We start from the raw sequence: 21607 nt of genomic DNA on the forward strand, positions 1-21607 counted from the left end.
AATCTGCATTCCCTACACGGAAGATCTGTACCAACTACCAGAATCAGGTCCTTTGCTCACCAGCAACGTTCTGTGTGGATTTTATCGACGGCTGTAATAGAAACTGGCAGGTAACTCAAAACAGTGTCTCTAGAGTCACGCAACAACTAAAATTCAAGGGTATTCTGAGTAGTTAACGAAACAAAAAAATCTGACCGCTTTGAGCATGTTTTCAAAGATCACAAACAGAAACGAGAAATCATTTATTTTAAAAAAATTAGTACATCCAGTGACTCAAAATAAGACACACGAAGGAAGGGGCGCCTGGTGGCTCCATTGGTTAAGCCTCTGACTCCTGATCTCGGCTCAGGTCATGATCTCATAGTGTGTGAGTTCAAGCCCTGCATCAGGCTCTGTGCTGACAGTGCAGAGCCTGCCTGGAATTGTCTCTCCACCTCTCTCTCTCTCCCTCTCTCTCTCAAAATAAATAAACAAACTTAAAAGAAAAAAAAAGGACGCTTGAAGGAAAATAAACCCTATGTAGATGCCACAAGTTCATGTCCATTTCCAATTAATCAGAATCTCAAGGAATGAGTGAAGCAGTAAGATTGTGCAGTCAGGAGCATCAGACGAGAGGCGATGGAGTTGGGCTCTTCACCCGGATATATGGGGTTTTAGTAAGTCATCTGCACTGCATGGACCTCAGAATTGTCTATAAATGAACATGGCCTCCTAGGATCCCAGGAAGAGATCACCAAGAATCCAGGGAACACTACAGGGAAGAAAATCTGTTGTAGTTACGTTCACTCTCACAAAAGTGACAGACTATTGGGTGTCATCTACAATGTGAGTTTCACAGGGCCAGGGTCAATTCTCGGATATCGCTTGAACCACCTCTTTCTCTACCTACTGTAAAACACTCCTTGGTCAGCACATTCAATGCCAAGACTCTCCTCCTTTTGTTAACTCTTGACAATACAGTCGTAGTGATGACAACAGCAGGAAGGAAGCCAGCCGATGGCCAGTGTAGGCAGACAGAGGCAGTTACCTGGGCAAACCCAGTCTTACAGTGGACCGAAAAGACAACAAAAGGTAAGGAAGCTGTATTCTTCCTAATTCGAGAAGGCTACTCATGCAGGGTACACGATACTCAAGTATTTCCAAAAAGCTGAACCTAAGTCTATTATAAGTACTTGAATTGGTGGCTGATGGCTTGCCCATTCTCTCACAAGGTATTCCAAGAGCATCTACTACATGTCAGGCCATGTGCCGACCCCCAACGATGCAAAATTGGGTAGCACGTGGTCCCTGCCCTCCATCTCAGGGTGGGGAGAGATGTGAAAGGGAACACTGGCAGGGACAGATACTAAGGAGATAATCACACCACAGAATGGGGGTGATGTAATAATAGGCAAAGTGGAGACAAAAGCCGTAATGAGAAGGGACGGTTCCGGAAGGTTTTGCAGAGGTGCAGCTCAGCTGGGTCATCCAAGTTGAGAACACAGCATCCGGAGGAGAAAAGAGGAGGAAGAATATTCTGGGCAGAGAGAGAATAGCATATGCAAGCGAAAGTCAGCATTAGACCACGTGGCCTTTGTGGGAACAGGGAGTGTTGAGATATGGCAGGAAGGAAGGAAGGAAGGAAGGAAGGAAGGAAGGAAGGAAGGAAGGAAGGAAGGAAAGAAAGAAAAAGAAAGAAAGAAAGAAAGAAAGAAAGAAAGAAAGAAAGAAAGAAAGAAAGAAAGAAAGAAAGAAAGAAAAAAGAAAGAAAGAAAGAAAGAAAGAAAAAGAAAAGAAAAAAGAAAAGAAAGAAAAGAAAAGAAAAGAAAAGAAAAGAAAAGAAAAGAAAAGAAAAAAAGAAAAGAAAAGAAAAGAAAAGAAAAGAAAAGAAAAGAAAAGAAAAGAAAAGAAAAAAGAAAAGAAAAAAAGACTGGAACAGCAGAATAATGATGGAGAAGAAGATGAAAAAGGAAAACAGCCTCCTTTAAATGGTGAGGGAAAAGAAGAGGCAGGAGGACAGATCAAAAAGAAACTTAAGAGACACATCAATGAAATGTCATGTGGACCTTCTTTAGATTCTAATTTGAATAAACCGCTGCTGAATTTCTTTTTTAACAATCAGATAAATTCTAAAATGAAATGGACTTTGGGTGGTAGTAAAGAATCGTGGTTAATTTGTTTTTAGGAGTGATAATGGTTTTCAGGGGTGTGTGTGTGTGTGTGTGTGTGTGTGAGAGAGAGAGAGAGAGAGAGAGAGATCTTATGGATTAGAGGTACATTCTGAAATATTTGTAGATACAATGATATGATGCCTGGGATTTACTCTAAAATAATCCAGCAAGGAGGGCAGGAAGGGGCACGAGGAGTAAGGATGAAACAAGATGGGTCCCGCGTTAATGGTACACACGGTGTGGTGACTCCCACAATAGCTACATTGTACGCTGTAGTCCATTATGGTACGGTACTGAAATCTTCCGTAACCAAAAGGACGAGAAAGGCAGATTTTATAATCCCTGCTGAAAGGTGTGAACTGGGTCCTCCAAACATTGCTTCTTAAATTTCAGTGCAAAAAAGAATCATTTTGGGAGCTTGCTTAAATGCAGATTCCCAGGCACTTCCGATTCTCAGTAAATCCAGGCTAAGGTCCAGAAAAGAGAGAGACACAGCCCGAGCGGGGGAGAGAGACAGAGACAGAATCCGAAGCAGGCTCTAGGCTCGAGGTGTCAGCACAGAGCCCAACGTGGGGCTCGAGCCCGTGAGCAGAACCAAAGTCAGGGGCTCAACCGACTGAGCCACCCAGGCACCCCCAGAAATCTGCATTTCTAATAAACATTCTAGATCATTCTAATGCTGGTGGTCAGAGCCACACTCCGAGACAACTCACTCAAAGGGCTGTGACAGCATTCGTTTGTGTATTGAAGCTTCTGGTAGCACTATTATCAGATGGACTTGAGGGGAGACAGGAAGGAGAAGGAGGAAGAGTCAGGAGGCCCCTGTGCTGTCCAACCAAGAATAAAGATTAGCGGCAGAGGAGGTCGGAGAGAATGGCATAACCAGAGAGACATCTAGGAGGTAGACTAAAGAGATCTTCGTAACTGACTGGGCATGAGATTCAAGAACAGGAAAGCTTTGGGGATGACCCCAAGGTGTCCCCCAAGGACCCAGACTTGCACCTCTCTGTGCCCCGCCCCCACCCCCACAGCACCTAATGCAAGGTCCTCCACATTCCAAGAACTCAATGTGGTTCAATGAACAAAAGAATGAATAGAATCACCTACCCAGTCTTTTTATCCTACAAAAATAAAAGATGAATATTACTGTGCTTACCTATAATGTCGCAGGGGAAAAGACATTACCGTCTCAAATAGCAAGAGGGAAAAATCTACCCCAACATCAGAAACTGACCAACTCCACCGGGCAGTGCTGCGGGAGTGGGTCACTCATTCCATCCCTCTATAAACTGGACGGATTCCAGAATGGTCAAGACGCTAAGAGAAAGGGTGCCACCAACAGATAAAAGCAACGGTCAATGAATACAGGTTCCATTAAATAAAAGTAAGAGCCAAACACTTAAGATGAAAAAGAAGTCGCAGACCGGGGTTTGCATTTGTGTAAAAATCTGGTCCATGTTTGTTCAATCTACAGAAAATCATCTCCGTGACCGCTGTGGCCTTTTGCGTGGACACAACAGGGCTTCAGCTTCATAAACCTCGAAGGCATAAGCAGGAAGCACTCGCCCTCTTGCTTTGCACCTTTGCACATGGGGCACCTGTGCTCAGAAATGTCCAAGGGCCCCCTACCGCCTTTGGATCGAAGTTGAGACCTCCTGGGCGTGGCCCTCAAGAACCCCACGGTCCAGCTCCAACCACCTTCCCAAACCTGTGTCCCTCTCTCTCCCACAGGAGCCCTCTGCTTCGGCCAGCTGGGGGAAAGGAGAAGAAGAGAAGTCCCACATCTCGGTTCGGCAGCTGGCCATGTCAGCCTAGCAAGCCACCGAATCTCTCTGAGCCCGTTTCCCTACCGGTAAAAAGAGTATCATATCTACTTGCAGTTGCTGGGAAGTTAGAAGATCACAGATACGAATGCCTCACACAACTCGCAACAGCCCTCCGTAAGCCCTGTGAAAATATCTGTTCCCGTTTTCACATTGTCTACCCCATATGCATTCCCACCCCCCACCCCGTGGTACAAGTTCATGACTTGGTGACTCATGACTTCTCTCCCTGCCATCAGCCCCTCCCCTGGCCGTCCTGAAAAGTCCAGCTAATGAAATTCTGTGCCCTTTCCAGGACTCCCACCCTGGTTCCGCTAACCGTTAGGGATCTTTTTCTCCTCTGGATTTCTAAGCCACGTAATCTTGGCCATGGTCAATCCTTCGGCAACCGGCAAACGCCACTTTTAACCCCCCTAGTCTCTCTTTATCTTTGCCCAGTCCACTACACCAAAGTTTGGGAATCTCTTTGTATTTCTATGCCAGTCCCCGGCACAGAATAATCGCATTTTTCCCCATGGTGAAAATCACAGTGTGATGACATGGGCTGGTTAACAAGAACCATTACTCAATCTCTTGATCTTGAAAATCAGGACAACTTGTGTTGGATAGATGACATTTATTCCTGTCTAGAAAAGGGGGGCTAGAGTTCATAATTCTGGGTAATCACTCAACCCTGTGATTATAGGCAATTTGAGGGCAGCTGGCAGGAAGAAGTAGCCACCAAAGAAAAACTTTGCTAGTTTGGGAAATGCCAGCCCCCGATCTATGGAAACAAAATGTAAGGAAGATGAAGTCACAGCAGAAACGACAGAGAGGCAGAAGGGAGCCTTGGGACAGTCCCAGAGGCCTCTGGTGTATTAGTCTCCATCACCTGGGAGAGTTGTCCTGAGGACACGCAAAGGGGAGCAGAAAGTACAAAACGGTCAAAAGTTCCTCATTATTTTTATTTTCATTATTAAAAAGGGTTTGAAAGACCAAAGGCTTCCCAAGAAAATTTTTCATTGCCGGCATGTTTCAAGCCCCAGCCCAGCCCAGCCCAGATGAAGGACGGGGTGTCCCAGCAGCTATGTGGATCCAGGGACCCTGCCCTTGTTTTGACCAGAGCTGGACATCTAACCCAGGAAGACCCAGTCCGCGTGTCTGGAACTATGACAGACACCGCACAGAAATGATGGGGCTGATGTCACTAGGCGCCGGGGCCATCACGTTGAGGGGGACGGCACCAAGATTCCATCACAAGCAAGCCAACGGTGTGAAGAAGCAGAAATCGACAGCCACACAGGAAGCCAGACTGCCAAGAAGAGCCTGGAACACATCCCCAGAGAAAGGCGGGATGAGCATCCCTTGTGGCCGCAGAGGGACCTACGGAGCGGCTCCAACCACCACGGACCCGAGATTGCTCCCTTGCTCCTCGCCGCCAGCCCATGGGACTGATTGTTGTATCTTTGGGACAAACACTCTTTTACTTATGCCAACCTGGGTGGCTTGCTTTTCCTCGAGACCAAATGTGCCCCGACTACAACATTCTCCTTTCAGAGAAACTAAACACATTCCGCTGGGAAATCCCTCTTATAATCTATTTCAACCGACAGCAGCTACTTTTGTCTGATTTATTACCTCAGTAAGCCTTCCTTCTGGAAGAGGGAGGGGCCGCGATCTCTTTTAAGGCAGAACTGATCTCACACTGGAAGGGCCAGCGTGTGCAGCCCTACGTTACGTTGCCCTACACGATGCATCTAAACTAGTTTGGTCAGCTTATCCTTTCCCTGAAAGCCGGGGCGCCACCACATCAGCAACTCTGTTGCTAAGGCAACTGCTTACTTTCCATATCAACTGCAAGCTCGTTGCTATGGAAACACATATACAAGAAAAATTCCTCTCTCCAGCCAGGGACCAGATGGCAGGGAACCCAGAGAAGTCATGGGTTAGGGGGCTTTGCTAAATGGGAGGTTTACTACAGTCCGTTTCTCTCATCACATCGGAGACACCACCGGCCCCGAGCCCATTTAGAAATTACAGCCTCATTACCAAAAGCAAAGGTTTGTTTCCTGCCTGCAAAACTGAGGGCAGGAACTACAGTAAGTACAGGTGAGTTATTTCTGAAATAATTCTGAATTTCTCCCTCTAAATATAAACCTCTTTTGTTTTTATTCCCCAAGCTGAATATACCCTAAAATGAATTCCCTGGTCAAACAGTAATGGAAATATAATTTTCAGGATGAACTGAAATAGAGGTTTGATTTTTTCCTCCCTTTTGATGGAGAGGTAATCCAGAAATCCTCTTTAGTTTCCACCAACTAAGCGCTAATGTGTCCCAGATTTATACCTCTGCTCTGACTTCTCTATTAAGCTTGAAACCCACATATCAAACCTCCAACCTGATAGCTCCACTTAAAAGCCACCTCAAATTTAACATGGCCAAAACAGGATGTTTGTTCCAACCTCGCTCCCACTTCCCAACCCTCGTTTGCCCCACAAGCCTTCATCTGCAAACCCCAATCCTGGTCTCAGCCGGCATCATTTCTGTCATCTATAACCTGTACCACGGGAACCCCAGACAGATGCTTCTCCCTGATGTCCCTTTAAAACATGACATTCTTGGTAAGCCTGGGTGGCTCAGTCAGTTGACCATCCGACTCTTGATTTCGCCCAGGTCATGATCTTAGCGTTCGTGAGATCGAGCCAGCCCTGCGTGGGGCTCCTTGTGGGCAGTGGCAGGGAGCCCGCTTGGGATTCTCTCTCCCGCTCTTCTCTCTCTGCCCCTCCCCCCCTCACCACTTGCTTGTGTACACTCTCTCTCTCAAAATAAATAAACAAACATACATAAAATACATAAAACATCTCATTCTCCCTCTTTAAGATACTTTCTACTGGCCTTCTTTCTGTCCCCTGGACTGTTCAAGCTGTTGCCACCTCAGGGCCTTTGCACTTGATATTCTCTCTGTTCCAGTCTTTGCACAGCTGCATCTCTCTTGCCATTGAAGGCATGGCCCCATCAGCACCTCCAGGAAGCTTCCCACCCTCCTCCCACCCCTCTCCAGTATATTATATCCTGTTTTATTTTCTTCATTGTGTTTATAACTACCTGATACGTTGCCTATGTGTCTATGTATGGATCTCCTGTTTAACATGTGCTTCCCCTCCCCTCCTCCCTATCCTGTGGAGAGTCTGGAATAGCCAGGTAACAACTACCACAGGTCACCTCGATATCCTCAGCATACAAAACTGAGCCTTGCACTCCACATAGATGTGTGGCATGAATGATAAATGCTTCTAAAATGACGGAGCTACTTTCTTTTGTAAATGCTGAGTCTAATTTTTAGTTTGCAAACTAACGCTTCTGCGGGTTCTTAGAATCATGGCTATGAACACAGGTTCTCACTTTACATGACTTGCATCTGCGGAAGACTCTGGAAAGAACTCGGCATTCCGTAAGGACTCTGAGAGTACTTCGTGTGACTCTACCCCGGCTGGGTGCCACATTGCTGCGCTCTGATTTCAGGAGACTCTGGATTTTTTTCCCCCCTCTACTCTAGCCACCATTAGAGTGGTGCTCACGTGACTCGGACTCCCCCCCCCCCCCCCCGCCAAAAACAAAGTGTACAAACGCTCTGCTAGCTGTTTTCTGTCTAATGACATTAGTTAAGTCACTTATCGGTCCTGTCCCTGGAGGAGCACACACAGCCTGCGCGAGGCACTTCACAGAGCTGCGGTAAATGCAAGGCAACACTGCACGCAAGCCCACTGGGCGCAGAGCGGAAGCCCACCTATCCGGTGGGGGAGGGAGGATGACACGCAAGGGTAACTGACAGGTCTCCTGCTGAGTTCACAGGTGCAAGCGCGCGCGCGCACACACATCAAAGACGTCATTCCGTTCCTGGAACGGGCCGCAACCTCGCAGAGCAAACCAGTAAGTTATTATTTAAAAAACGACTTGACGCCACTCTATCTTCGACCATGCGTTTTCCCTGCTTTTCTTCTTATCATACTCGGCACGCTTCACCTCTATCAAGCTATTGCTTTGGAAAATATTAAATGCAATTTAACCAGAATATCTTGAAGCAAAACCTTGGTGAACTGCAATGTTTAAAAAAAAAAAAAAAAAAAATGGGTCGGCGTCTCTGCTTTCGTTAAATCAGCAGGGCAATCCAGTTTTCCCCTTCCGGTCCTAGCTCCCCTACCAACTCCTCACTCTTATTTACATGACCTCCCTGACCACCCATCTCTCTCCTGCCTTTTCTCCGACTGTTCCAACACATCCCTTGGGTCCAAAAACATTCATCTCCTCCAGACGTCTGTGACAGAAAAGCCCACGCTTGCTTACTAAAAAACCAACATTTTTATCCGGGATCACAACGGGCCGGCTAAAAGACGACCTTTCCTAGCCTTCCTTGCAGTCATGTGACCACAGTATAGCCAATGAGATAGATGAAAGCAAAATGTGGGATTTCTGAAAAAGCTCCTTAAAATGGCGAACTCAGTGGGACCTCCCCACTTTGGCCCTTCCCTGCACCCACACCCCCCTTCCTACTTCCCAAATGGACAACATGCCAGCTATGCCATCTTGGACCAGGAGAAGGCTCTGAGAATGGGAACCAGCAGTGCACTAAGAACAGCAGAGCAGAAAGACAGATGGAATCTGGGTCTCTGTCCAACTCCTCAAGACTTATTTTATGTGACAGAGCGATCCACTTCTAACTTGTTTAACTCACTCATGTTTGGATTTTCTAGAATAAATAGTCCGACCTCATCCGAACGAATCCATTCTTGAAGGTCACGTGCTCATTCCCACACCAGAAGAATGTCTTGTGAATTTATTCAAGTACCTCCCCCATAAGGAGTATCCCAAACTTGCCCACTGCTAGCTTTATCTCAGCTCCAAGTGCCCCATTTTGGGGAAGAAAAGCTTCTTCTCAAATGACACCTATCACTTATGGATCGGGCATGCTTCCCACACTGGTGGTGGTTTATTCTTTTTTTATTTTTTATTATGTCTCCTGTATCCCTGCAATGTAAGCTCCTAGGGGGCAAGAACCAAATCTCACTTTTTTGTTTTAATGTTTATTTATTTTTGAGAGAGAGAGCAAGTGCACAATCAGCAAAGGGGCAGAGATAGAGGGAGACAGAATCAGAAGCAGGCTCCAGGCTCTGAGCTCTCAGCTCAGAGCCTGACGTGGGACTTGAACCCACGAACCATGAGATGGTGACCTGAGCCGAAGTCGGTTGCTTAACCGACTGAGCCACCCAGGTGCCCCCAAATCTCACTTTTTAACGTAACCTCTCCCCTTGCCAAATAATTCTACAGAATAGGCTAACTATTCTGTAACAGCAAAGGGCCACTGGTGTCCCTGAAATCACAGGTAAAAAGTTACTGATGGCCTACCAATATAGAGGCAGGCCACAGGAACAACTTGGTAAGTTCTGATAACTTCAGGCCAGGGTTGAACCAAATACAGCCAAAAGATAAATCCTCACAGGGCCAGGAAGAAGTATTCATTGAGACAAGTGACAAATAAGTTAAAAGTGACAGGATACCCTTGGATAACAAGGGTTAACATGACACTAGCCTTTTAAAAATATACAATCATCTGTTTCAAGTGCTGAAAAGTCCACTGGGAAGATGGTGGAATTTTGTATAAAACCTAAGAGCTGCCATCATCTTGCCAAAGCTTAAGAGCATGAAGATGACCGAGGGCAAGGTGAGAGGGTACGGATTAATCTAAACAACCCACCACTACTTGCAAAAGAAGCAAAACCCATGACTTTCAAATAGGAGGTCAGTGTGCCAACTTCCCATATTATTTACTGCAGAGAATTATCCTGCAGCTAAAGTGATTTCAAAGGGAAATCCCAAAGCTCTTCAGCTCAACAGGGGAGGTTCTGAGAGCAATTTCTTGCTGGTTGGATATCCAGGCAGTGTATCAATGAAGAAGCAGCCCATAGGCCTACCAGGTACCACAAAGCCCTACCAAAGAGAATGCAACATTTTTTTGAACAGTTCACGGGGAGAGCTACTGGACAGATACACCAATGGGGCCCTCACGCCCAGAAGAACCAAGCTTTCCAGAAGACTTGTAGGGATCCTTATCACCGTCAATAACAGGAGTCACTGTGGGGACTGAAAAAGCAGTGCGTCTGTGAAACAAAAAAGCCAGGAACGAGTGATGTGAGAAACAGGAAACAAGTAAATGAAGGCGGGCATGCTGAAGGAAGGGTAAGTTCTTCTGGAAAGTTCTGGAAGCTAGAAGGAAATTCTGCAGGTGGGGCCCACTGGACCACTGGCCGGTGCCGTAGCCACAACCCATTCAACGCTGTACCCTTTCGGCACTTGGTGTAGTTAAGCAGAGTAGGTAGTGACCGTAACAGATACTTTAAAAAGGTTGCTGAACGAATGAATAAGCAGACACTGAACAGCTGGCAAGAGGAGGACACCAGAAACGCCCCCCAAGCCGAGGCATCTGATACCTGGAAGAATCAGGAAGGAGCAGAGTTGGTAGGGTTGGTGGGAGAGCATGGCCAAGGGCGGTACAGACTTCTTGGGGTGACAGAGGATGCTGGTATTTAAAGCCTCCTCTTCCAGGGCCTGCAACATGGGGTTATGTTTACTTCAAGCCCCTCAGAGACCCTGGTAAAGTCCCGACCTTCTGAGGCAAAGTCACTATTTAGCCAAGACAACAGAAAGCAGTGTGGTAGGCACTGTGCCCCTGCGAGAGAGAGGCTGTGTCCCCGCCGCTGTGCCCGGAGCCCGCACTCGGGGATGAACAAGATCATCGCTTGCCCCAGAGACTTCAGAAGAATCTCCATCCCGGTTTTTGCACGCCCCACCACCCAGCATGACCCTGATTTTTAGGAACTTCGCCCTCAAAAGCGGACCACACAGTCTTTCAAATGGCATTACTTATCCAAAATAAAAGAAGTCCTCTCTTCTTCCTGCAACGGCCACCAATTAAATGGGTACATTGACTAGCATCACGGGAAAGGGAAATGCTCTTGATTCGTGTTGACATCACCAAGAGGAGGGAGTTAGAGGCGACCGTGCACATGGGGGTACTACCACATAAGAGACGCTACCTTATTTTCCCAACTGCCTCTGGAAAAGAGTTACAGGGGCGCCTGGGGGGCTCAGTCGGTTAAGCGTCTGACTTCGGCTCAGGTCATGATCTCGCGGTTCGTGAGTTCGAGCCCCGCGTCGGGCTCCGTGCTGACACTTCAGTGCCTGGAGCCTGCTTCAGATTCTGTGTCCCCCTCTCTCTGCCCCTCCCCCGCTCACTCTCTCTCTAAACATTAAAAAGAAAAAAAAAAAAAGAAAAAAGAAAAAGAATTTCATCCAGCAGGATGGAAAAGCAAAGCGTCAAGGGGGCTGGCTGGGAAGCGGAAGGAGAGCTTGTGTAAACAGTATCTGTGCATGGAGAGGGGACTCTGAGCTTGGGCCAGACCAGTGGAGCGGACCCAGGGCATTTCTTGCAAAGAGGAAGCTGAGAGGGCAGTGGCAGACTTCGTGCAGACATCACATCTCCCCATTTGCTGACAAAGACAGAATCTGGCCCCATCTCAACAGCACAAAAAGACTCTATGTTTACCTTTCTCTATCCTATAGCCCCAAAGTAAACGCTGGGTTTCCTGGGGTTATTTGAGGTCCCTATCACTCATGTTCATAGAATACTTTGAGGAAGCATGTAGAGATCATCTCTAATAGCCTGTCAACTGAGAAGGGTTCATCAAGCACCCAGCTTAATGTAAGCACAGGACCTTCCAAGCTGGAGGGAATTAGGGTGAATTCCTGCTCTACTAGGTACTAGCTATATGACCTCCAGCAAGTTCCTTAAGCACTCTGAGCTTCACTCATCACCTATTTTAGGAAGGAAAATAGGACCTACTTCACAGGACTGTAGTTAGGAAGTGGAATACTGCATATGGAAAGTTCACAGGTCTTTCCACATTATGTCTTCTACTGTTGTAGATACAGGTGGTTCTTCACTTTTCCTTAGTCAGAGTTTCCATTAAAGAACCTGAAAACTAGGGGTGCCTGGGTGGCTCAGTCAGTTAAGCGCCTGACTCTTAATTTCAGCTCAGGTCATGATCTTACTGTGCTTGAGTTCGAGCCCCACGCTGGGCTCTGTGCTGAGAATGTGGAGCCTACTTGGGATTCTCTCTCTCCCTCTCTCTCTGCCCCTCTCCTACGCTCGCTTGCTCTCTCTAAATCAATAAAATAAGCAGGGCACCTGTGTGGCTCAGTTGGTTAAGCATCCAATACCTGATTTCGGCTCAGGTCATTCTCTCATAGTTCGTGGGTTCGAGCCCCGCATAGGGCTCTGCACTGACAGCATGGAGTCTGTTTGGGATTCTCTTTCTCTCTCTCTCCCCCTCCCCACTTGTGTTCTCTCTCTCTCTCTCTCTCTCTCTCTCTCTCTCTCAAAATAAATAAAACCAAATGCTTTTTAAACAAACAAATAAGCATTTAAAAAAAAAAAAAGAATCTAAAAACTAAACAAACACAATCTTGGACAGCATTCAACCCAGGGCACCTGGCCGGCTCAGTCGGAAGAGCGTGTGATTCGGGGTCATGGGTCTGAGCCCCAAGTTGCACATAGAGATTACTAAACAAAAAATGAAGCATGAAGCACTCAGCCCTCAATATAATAAACATATCTTTGTACAGTGTTTCCTTTATAAACCCTCTTGTGACAACAATGTTTTTTGTTCTTAAATTGGTAAGAAGAGAGTAAAGAAAAAGCACAGAAATAGAAACACACATACCTGAACCATTTATAATCCCCGGTCTATAAAAAAGAAGTCCACTTTACTTCCCCTTTACAAGTAGTCTGAGAGGTTAGCACATGCTAATCTTATAGTCCTAGCTAAGATCTGTTATTTAGGAGCTATAAAACTTAATCTCAGACTCTGAAACTCTACCTTGATTGATTCAGGCAAAGGTCATCCATAGATGAAACCCTAAGATGAAAAGCTGGTGGGAAACTTTGCAGAGGCGGTGGCAGCCGATCCCATGTGAACCCACGGTTCAAGCTGAGCATCCCCCCCCAGGAGGGGTCAACCAGCCTTCTGGATGCTGGAACACACAAGAGCCCATGAAGTATTCTTAGGGGAAAGAAACCCGGAACGTGATCCAGCCTCGAGCACTGACTTCCATTTCACAGAAAATACAGGGGGGACAGAAGAACATACTAAATGCAATCCACCCGAAGCAGACAGAATGTGGGGCGATCTGCAGCCCAGCGGATGGTCTCCTTGACAAGCAAAGACATCAGAAAGCGGAGAGGCGTAGGGCTGCTGTGGATGAAAATGGACGACAGGCACTTAATAGCCAATTGCACTGCATAAACCACGTTTGGATCCTAATTCAAATGAACATCATGTAAACCCTCAGGGATCTCTGGATATGGACCTGGTATCAGGTGATACTAGGGAAGTGCGCACTTTGTTCGGGGCGACGCAGGCAATTGAAGTTACGGAAGAAACTGGCAATTGTTTTTTTTTTTAATGTTTATTTTTGAGACAGAGAGAGACAGAGCATGAGTGTGGGAGGGGCAGAGACGGAGGGAGACACAGAGTTTGAAGCAGGCTCCAGGCTCCGAGCTGTCAGCACAGAGCCCGACGCGGGGCTCGAACCCACAAAGCGTGAGATCATGACCTGAGCTGAAGTCGGTAGCTTAACCGACTGAGCCACTCAGGCGCCCCAGGTGATTGTTCTTATGCATATCTAAGTATGTTGGGATGAAACAACATGAAACCCAGGATCTGCTCGAGCAACAGACAAAACAAAACAATGAATGAAGGGCAACAACCCCTTGCTAACCACTGAATTTGGTTATGGGCAATGGGGGGGGGTGACATGGATTCATCATGCTACTCTCTCTACGTGGATATTTGAAATTCTTTATGGTTAAAGAAGAAAAATAAAACTCTATCTTTTGTAGCCATTTTCTAAGTCCTTATGTATCTTTTTAAGTCCTCTAAGAGATAAAACGTAAAAAAGAGGAAAAAACGGAAGCAAAACTGTCTATTCTCTCCAACTTGTTCGTTCATGAGCTGTTCCTGATGAAATCTCAGCTTTGGAAAGAACCCAAAAGGGCATCTAGTTCAGGGATTCTCGAATGTGGCTGCATGTCAGAAACGCCCCTGGAGCTTATCAGAACCACCAATTGTCCCCAACCCACCTCAAACCTACTGCACCAGAATCTCCAGGGAGGAGCCAAGAAATGTTCGTTGCTTTTAAGTGCCACCGGTGACTCTGATGCAATCTTGTAAGTTCCCTCTCCAACATCCCAGCCAGGCAGCTGTCCAGCAGGGGACTCATTCCAAACCCCTCGGGGACAAGGATCACACAGGATTCTGCATTCCCACAGTCACGTCAAGCTTAAAACCGGGTTCCGCACTTTTAAAAGAAAAAAATGTGAATACAACTTGCAAGCCTTCCATTCTCCCCTTCAACTAGCATATTTCCCACCAACGTTCAGGTGCACGTGGTCACTGCGTTGTGGCCCCGCCTCAGAGTGGGAGCTACCACTAAGTAAAATCCCCTGGGAAAAAAACAAGTTTACCTGTACAGCCAAAGGGGCTTTCACTGGGCGAAGTGTCAGGGAGAAGGCCTTCTCCTTCACTCAGCTGGCCACAGGAGAAAACCCAAATGGGTGGGCCAGCGCCAGTGCCCTGAAGTGGCTGGGAGTCCCCGGGAATCTGCCTCCGAGCGCGGCCACCAGCTGGCCCAAGGGTAACCCAAGGAACGAGGAGAGAGACGGAAATCTCCCACTCTTAGCTTTGTTCTCACACCATCACAGGTGACGGGAACCAACCCCCCCCCCCCCCCCCCCCCCCGCCACAAAACTGACGGGCACGTGATCAGAAACGTGTCCATGCAGGTCAGCATGGCTAAGAAGTCGGAACTCAACGTCTCATAAGATTAACAGTCTTGCGTCCTCAGAGCCGTTCCCTTTCAACAGGCGGTATCTGTGTGTATTCGGAATGACAACCGTCACCCGGGAAGAGCAGGGGGCGGGGGTGTGCCAGTACCTTCGCGCACACACCCCATCCGACACACCTGTCACTCGGAGGGCTGACGAATGATCCTGCCGAGACTCTTCGCGTACTCTGGAGTTGCTCTTGTTGAACATTTCAGAGCGAACCCTTGCTAAATGACTTTTCCGTGTCCTGGCTTTGAGGCCAACGCAGAGCCAGGCATGCGGTAACACGCACAATAAACGGCCTGTTCGCGGCTCTATCGGCCACGTGCGGCTTCGGGGGACCCAAACGGCACTTTCTCCTCTAATGTGCTAGTCGTGGAATTGCTTTCTGAGGTTTTCCCCTCCTACCCACGAGAACTCACCTATGCGGAAACTATCAGTACCATAGACGGGGCTCTTTACTGGGGCGCAGGCAAGCTTCTCTTAGTTCAGAGAATGAGGCTAAAGGAGTCAACAGAGCCACGTTCAGAGGTCGGTCTCCAAACGCCCATTCTGAGACGTGGAGGGGAGGAAGGAGCGTAGCGGGCGCCCGGGGACGAGAGCGGCGCCCCACAATTGTCACAGCTGCATAAAAATAAGGACCTGGGGAAGGTCCACGTTTGCACACTGGACCCGGGCATCACCCTTCCATATATGCCCGCTCCCCGTCATGAGCATAAACGCCAGGGGAACAGCATTTGCAGACAAACGGGTACAGGTGCAGCAAGGAGAAATACGGCTTCGCCGCTTCCTTATTCCAGTTCTTCCAAGCCCAAGACCAGCAGAGTCTTCTCGGGCCCAAGAGTCTACTGGAAACAGGAACGTGTGTCTGGAGAGGAAGAAAGGCCCCAGCACTGCACAGCCAGCGACCCCGCACGACAGTGGGTCCTGAGCCCACACCTGAACCTCTAAAAGGGTGAAAGGCAGACTGCCGGCTACACGGCGCAGCGTCCCTCTACCACGAGAAACAAAGCCGGAAAATACAGCAATAACGCGGCTTATGTTCCCACTGCGGCCGCGTTACTTTCCAGGACTCAAAAGTCCGATCACGGCACTGTGGTCCAGTCCTAACGGTCAATCCTATTCCCACGGTTACACTCCTTACAGGAAAGGGAAAGCAAGTTCTCGAAACCAGTCTCGCTGTAGCGGGGCCAGGAGACTCGAGCTAAGGTTTTACAGTCCAAATTCAATCTTGTGGAAGCCCACCTCTAAGGGGGACCTTACCCTGATTTTTCATACTCCGGGTGTTTCGAAGTTGCCAGGCACTCGTGTGCGTGCCTGATTTTATGAGTGCCACCTGGGCAATTCGGGCCTTTGTTTGTCGGGCCTCGGAGTAGACTGTTCGGTCACCTCCCAATGTCCATTACCGTCCACTTATTCCAGAATCCTGGAGGCTGCCTCTCTCCAAGTTAATATTAAGAAAGAAGAGAAATGCCATTTTTCCCTAGCCCGGGGCGGCACCCTGCCTCAAACGTATATACACGTACCGCATGGTCAACGGCTGTCCTCGGAATATGGACCTGTGTTTGCACTCTAAACCCAATCCACACCGAGGGATGATACTAAGAACCAATAAGGCGTGCAAACCACGGTTCTGGGGTTATATCTGGATACCACAGTGGGAAACCCTCAATCTTGCACAAACACTAAAAACATTCTTTAACTGACACGCTTAAGGAAAAGGAAGCTCTTTGCAACCAAACGAGTGAAATAAAACTGCCCATTTATCACCACTCCTTCAGGGCAGTGAATTTACATTCCTTAATGTTTTCTTCACGGAGAGAAATTACACATTTCAAAAAGAGAACCCTTGAGTTCCAGACACAGAGGCTTACCTGATTCCTCTCTTTGTCCACTTTCTTAAAACACTTATTCAAGGACAAGTTATGTCTCACTGAGTTTTTCCACCCAGTAGGTGCGTTTGCAAAATATGGAAAATGTTCCAAGATCCAGTTGTAAATATCCTTTACTGGCAGGCGCTTGGTCGGAGAGTCCTCGATGGCCATAAATATGAGGCAGCTAAAGGAGTAGGGGGGCTTGCAGTTGGGGTTCTGCCTGGCATCGTAGGGCATGTCAGAGTGGGCAGGGGATGGGGGGGTGTCGTCGTCCAGGTCCTGGACGGGGCTGACACTCCTCAGGACCGACTCCCCGAAGCTCTTCAGCAAGTTCTTGCTCTCGTGAAGCCAGTTCAGATTGGTCAGCTCTTCATCTTCCATGGCCCCCTCTTCTAATCGGATGTCAGGCAGAGAAAAGTCGAGGTCATCGTCCTCCTGCAGGGCCTTGGAGAAACCGCTGCCCCGGTAACACTGACTCAGCCGACTGGAGACGCTAATTCCTGAGCTTTCTGGCTTCTTACTGGGAGGCATGACTGGACCCATTTACGTGAAGGCTCCTGGTAAACACAGAGAACAGATGAGTTGGTGAAACCCAAAACAGAGGCAGCCGTGCCCTCCTAATTCTACCGGGCCCACCTCCCACCCGTGCCACCTCTACGGACCCCTGGCCCTACAGGAAGCCCATCTCAGGGCTCCGACGCTGGGTAACACAAACCCACGACTCCACCACAGGGAGAAGCACTCCTAAGTAAAATCCGTCCACCATGCCTGCAGCACAGTGACTCCGTCGCCTCGAAAATACAAGACTGGAAATATTTACAGTACACCTCTAATATGCAAACGCATCATGAGAAGAAAGGGAGAATCTACAAAGGCTTCTTCCCGGATTCGTGCAGACTCTCACTGTGACCCTGGGAAAAGCTTCGGTGTTGGTGCCTCAGTTTCTCCACAATACGTGAATCTACAGACAAGTAAGATGCACCCAAGCCTCACGAGAGACACTACGGAGTAAGGACAATGCGCCGCTCCTGTCGCTTTGGGTTATTACGGTCTCGTGGTTTATCCTTCCCCCAAAAAAGAAAATACCTCCAAGTTTAAGGCCAGGTGTTTCAGGTTAAGTCGAGCTGTCACCACACGAAAACCATGACAACCGCCTAGGAATTCAAGTGTGACCACAGTGTGCATCGTCTGCTCGTGGTTTATATGATTGTATCTTTTCTCCCCGAGTCATGACCCAAAACTCTGCAACTGTGATTACGGGTTGGCGAGTCTAAAGAGCGCTAACAAGGAGTTCGGGGGATCAGAACTGCAGGGAGACGTTACATTTAATTGCTGGGACCCTACACCTCCAAATGAAAAAGTGAGTAACTTCGGGCACCACACGAATACGTGGGAACGTGAAGACAAGCCATGAATTGACATCAGAATTGGTGAGGAAAAAAAAAAAAAAGACAACTGGCAGCTTCAAGACTGGAAGGCAAATTCAACAAAAATTGCTAGAGAATTCTGTTCTGCACCCCCGCCATGCCACCCCCATTTTTATCAATGACCTAGAACAGGGAGTGCAACTTCTGATGAGAAAAGAAAACGAGGCCGTGGCCAGTCCACCAACAGAATGACCCCGATAGATACAAAGCACATTCAACCCCCGAGTACTCAGTGCAAGACAGAAAGAACAGTGAAGATAATGAAAGAGGTCTCCCACTGTCCGCTTGTAGCCCTCACACAATGTGCTTGGTTTAAGAAGCACGTCTGTTTTATTTTTTCCCCCTAAGAAGATCAAGCAATCTATCTAGAAAAAAAAAAAAAAAAAGAATGAACACAAAAGCAGACATGATCATCCTAAGGCTCTAAATGTCCATTGACACTATGCTGAAAGTAACTGCCACTTCAGCTGGGAAAGCTCTAGAATGCGATTCTAGAAAGCATAATGTGAGGCACCCAACAGGCCGGCCAGCCTCGGGTGCCTGAGAACCGCAACCCCCTCCCTCTTCCGAAAGGTAGACACACAGAACCCGCTGGCAGAAGGTGTGAGAAAGCGCTCCGGAGCTGCTATGAGATGCCCGACTCTAAGGAGAGAAAACCTCCATGGGCATCAAAGACTGACAGAGGCAGAGCAATTCGGATACTTCAGGCTCATCCACAGGGAATATTTCTTTCTGTCAAATAAGGAAACTAACCTGTGTAGCACAGGACACGATTTAGAATAAGCTAGTGTCTTTAGGTCTGGGGCTGTGACAGAGACCCAGCTGATCGTGCTTTTTACCTTCCTTATGAACAAATCAAAGCTAGGCTTGTCCTCTCAACGTTTCCCCGGATCCCATCAAAAAACCCCAAGTTTCTGATAACCGGGGATATCCACACAGTGGAGTACAAAAGAGAACAACTACTCCGCCACTGAAGTCAACTTCAGCTCCAGATGAAAGTTTTATGTCTCCTGAGCTTCCAAACAGGAAAATTATATCATGGCTGACAGTAAAGTAATTTAATTGCACTGTTGCTATGACAACATGCTGCTCTTTCTTTTCAATGTGCTTATTTGTCAGTAGCTTCCCAAAGGAACTAACACACGATACTCCATGTTTTCTTTTGTTTTAAACAAACACTGCCAGCAATATGGCTTTATTAGAAAAGTCAAGAAAAGAGGGTGATGAGGATTCAGTGCCCTTGAATCATCGGCCTGCTTTGTGTTCGTATCCCCCCATGCTCTTTATAAATCCAGCATTTCATGGCAACAATATTAAGACCTGCTGATCACCACAGTTCCATTTTAAAAAACAGTTCCCAGAAACCACAGCTGAAGAGTTTTCCATTATTATACTCTAACTACATAATCTGCCAAATCTTTTTTTCCTCCTATTTTAGAGGGAAAGAAAAAAGAAAGAGAGAGAGAGAGAGGGAGCGAGAATCCGGATCATGTGAGTCTGCAGTTAAGCAAACATTTTTAATCTGCTCCACCAGATACGCAAATAGTTATTCACTAGTGACCTCCTTACAACTTTTCGGTTTGCTATTGGTTCCGTTCCACACACACACACACACACACACACACACACACACACACACACACACTCTTTTTGTTTCTCTACGACTTGCTGTGTTTTGTTATCTTATTTGCGTTTTAACGGAGAAAATGCAGCAGGAAAGCGAGTTTCTTGCCCGCTATCAGAAGGTTTCCAAATAACTGACAAACACATTACTGGCCCAGCTCGGAGCAGATGTTGGAAGTGAACTTTAAAAAGTTAAGAAACGCTCTCCAAGCCGAGCAGGGCAGTCTCCAGTTTGGAGGGGCCGGGTAACCCCCCTCCGCGCGCGCGCGCGCGCGCACGCACGCGCTCCACTCCCGTCTACTGTACTTGTCAAAAACATTTCAAGGGGACCTGCGGGAGCGGCGATTGGCTGCGTTTCGCGTCAATCAGCGGCGTTGCCAGGCAACGAGGAAACTGCTCCTCTCCCCGTATACTAGGCAATTGGGAGCTCGCATACCTTCACTGCCGGTCAGATGTCATAAACCTTTTATTGGCCGCACCGCGGCGAGCCTTAAAAACACATCAATAAAAGCCCGCCGTCCCCCCAACTTCTCCAGGGCCCGAGGACGGTTTCCTAGAGAGTCGGGGTGAGGAGGGGTCGGGCCTCGGGGGTCTCGGGAGACGCTCGCTGCCGGTGCCAAGCCTGCAGTTTGGGGGGAGGGGGCATCTTTGTTAGGAGCCTGTTTCTCATCTTGGGGTCTCCCCTGGATCGGCACCCCCTCCCCCGGCCCGGAACGGCGGGGATCCCGTCCCCCGCGGACAATACCAACTCTGCTCCCTTCGGGCGTCTTTCGGAAATCGAGGCACCGGGAAACAGCCCGCACGTCGGGGCAGGAAACTCTTCGGACCGGGCAACTTCCCCGCTCTGGGGCTGCCGTCTCCCCGCCCGGCCGGGCCCCCCACCCCGAGCCCTTCCCCCAGGAACTGCGGAGTCCCTCGTCTGCCGAGAGCGGCGAGGTCGCCTCCAGGACGGCCTCGGACGAGCGCCCCCGCCCCGAGTCACCCCAACCCCACTGGGGCGCCGGCGGGAGCGGGGAGCAAACTCACCTGGCCGGAGCGGGGCGCGGGGGCGCGGGGGCGCCGCAGCCCTTCAGCGGGAGCCGACAAAGTTTCGCGGGCGCCCAGCGGGCATCGCTTGGTGGCCCGGCTAAGGACGCGCGGGCGCGGCGCGGCGAGCCCGGGGCGGCGGGCGGCGGGGGGCGGCCGCGGGCGCGGGCGGCAGGGGCGCGGGGGTCGCGGCGCGGCATGGGACCTGCGGCGTCCGCCGGGCGCGCCGCGCGTCCTCCCGCCGGCCCCGCCGCTCTCCCCGCCCCGTCCCGCCTCCCGCTCGCCTCCGCCGCGGCGCGTCGGGCCGGGGCGCGCCGAGCGGCGAGAAATTGTTTCCACTGCAAACAAAAAAAGGCGACACATGACCAGGCAGGAGGAGGGGAAGCGCGGGGAGGGAGGGGCGCGGAGGGGAGGGACGGAGCGGAGGGGGCGGAGGGAGCCGGAGAGAGGGAAAACGTGGGCCGGGCCGCCGGCGGCCCGGGGTGCGGACCCGCCGGGGCGCCCCCTGCCCGCGCCCCCCTCGCCGCGGTCGACCCCGCGCGCCGCGCCCGGGCGCTCCCGGGGCGCAGCCGGGGCCCAGGCCGGCCTGGGCCGCGCGGACTCGCCTCCCGCCGCGCCGCGGGCCGGGGGTGAGCGGCGCGGGCGCCGCGACCCGGGGCGGCCGCGACCGTGGGCGGCGGGGCTGGGCGGCCGGCCGGCCGGGCGGCGCGCGGCCTGCCCCTTCCCCGGGCTGCGGCCACGCGGGCGGGCCGGCGCTGCGCCGCT

General features: G+C 49.5%; 1 protein-coding gene and 2 long non-coding RNA genes across 9 annotated transcripts in view; 1 reads left to right on the forward strand and 2 right to left on the reverse strand.

Annotated features, from left to right (window-relative positions):
* FOXN3 (forkhead box N3) overlaps positions 1–21607 on the reverse strand; it is a 403882-nt gene that overhangs the window by 207302 nt on the left and 174973 nt on the right. For 6 of the 7 annotated variants that reach the window (XM_045060356.1, XM_011283437.4, XM_045060357.1 and 3 more), the window contains one exon: positions 16767–17323. In XM_045060356.1, coding sequence (XP_044916291.1) covers positions 16767–17309 — 543 coding nt within the window. In that variant the 5' untranslated portion in view covers positions 17310–17323. Of the gene's footprint in view, positions 1–16766; positions 17324–20842; positions 20999–21607 lie in introns of those variants that run through there. The other variant, XM_023255940.2, reaches the window with a different exon arrangement.
* Positions 4897–5729, reverse strand: LOC109500976. The gene is made up of 2 exons (XR_002158897.3): positions 5591–5729; positions 4897–5278 (listed from the first exon to the last, which is right to left on the reverse strand). It is a non-coding gene; the product is annotated as an uncharacterized LOC109500976 (long non-coding RNA).
* Positions 5922–10900, forward strand: LOC109500972. The gene is made up of 2 exons (XR_002158893.2): positions 5922–6061; positions 9972–10900. It is a non-coding gene; the product is annotated as an uncharacterized LOC109500972 (long non-coding RNA).

This window comes from Felis catus, chromosome B3, assembly GCF_018350175.1.
Source record: "Felis catus isolate Fca126 chromosome B3, F.catus_Fca126_mat1.0, whole genome shotgun sequence".
NCBI lineage: Eukaryota > Metazoa > Chordata > Mammalia > Carnivora > Felidae > Felis > Felis catus.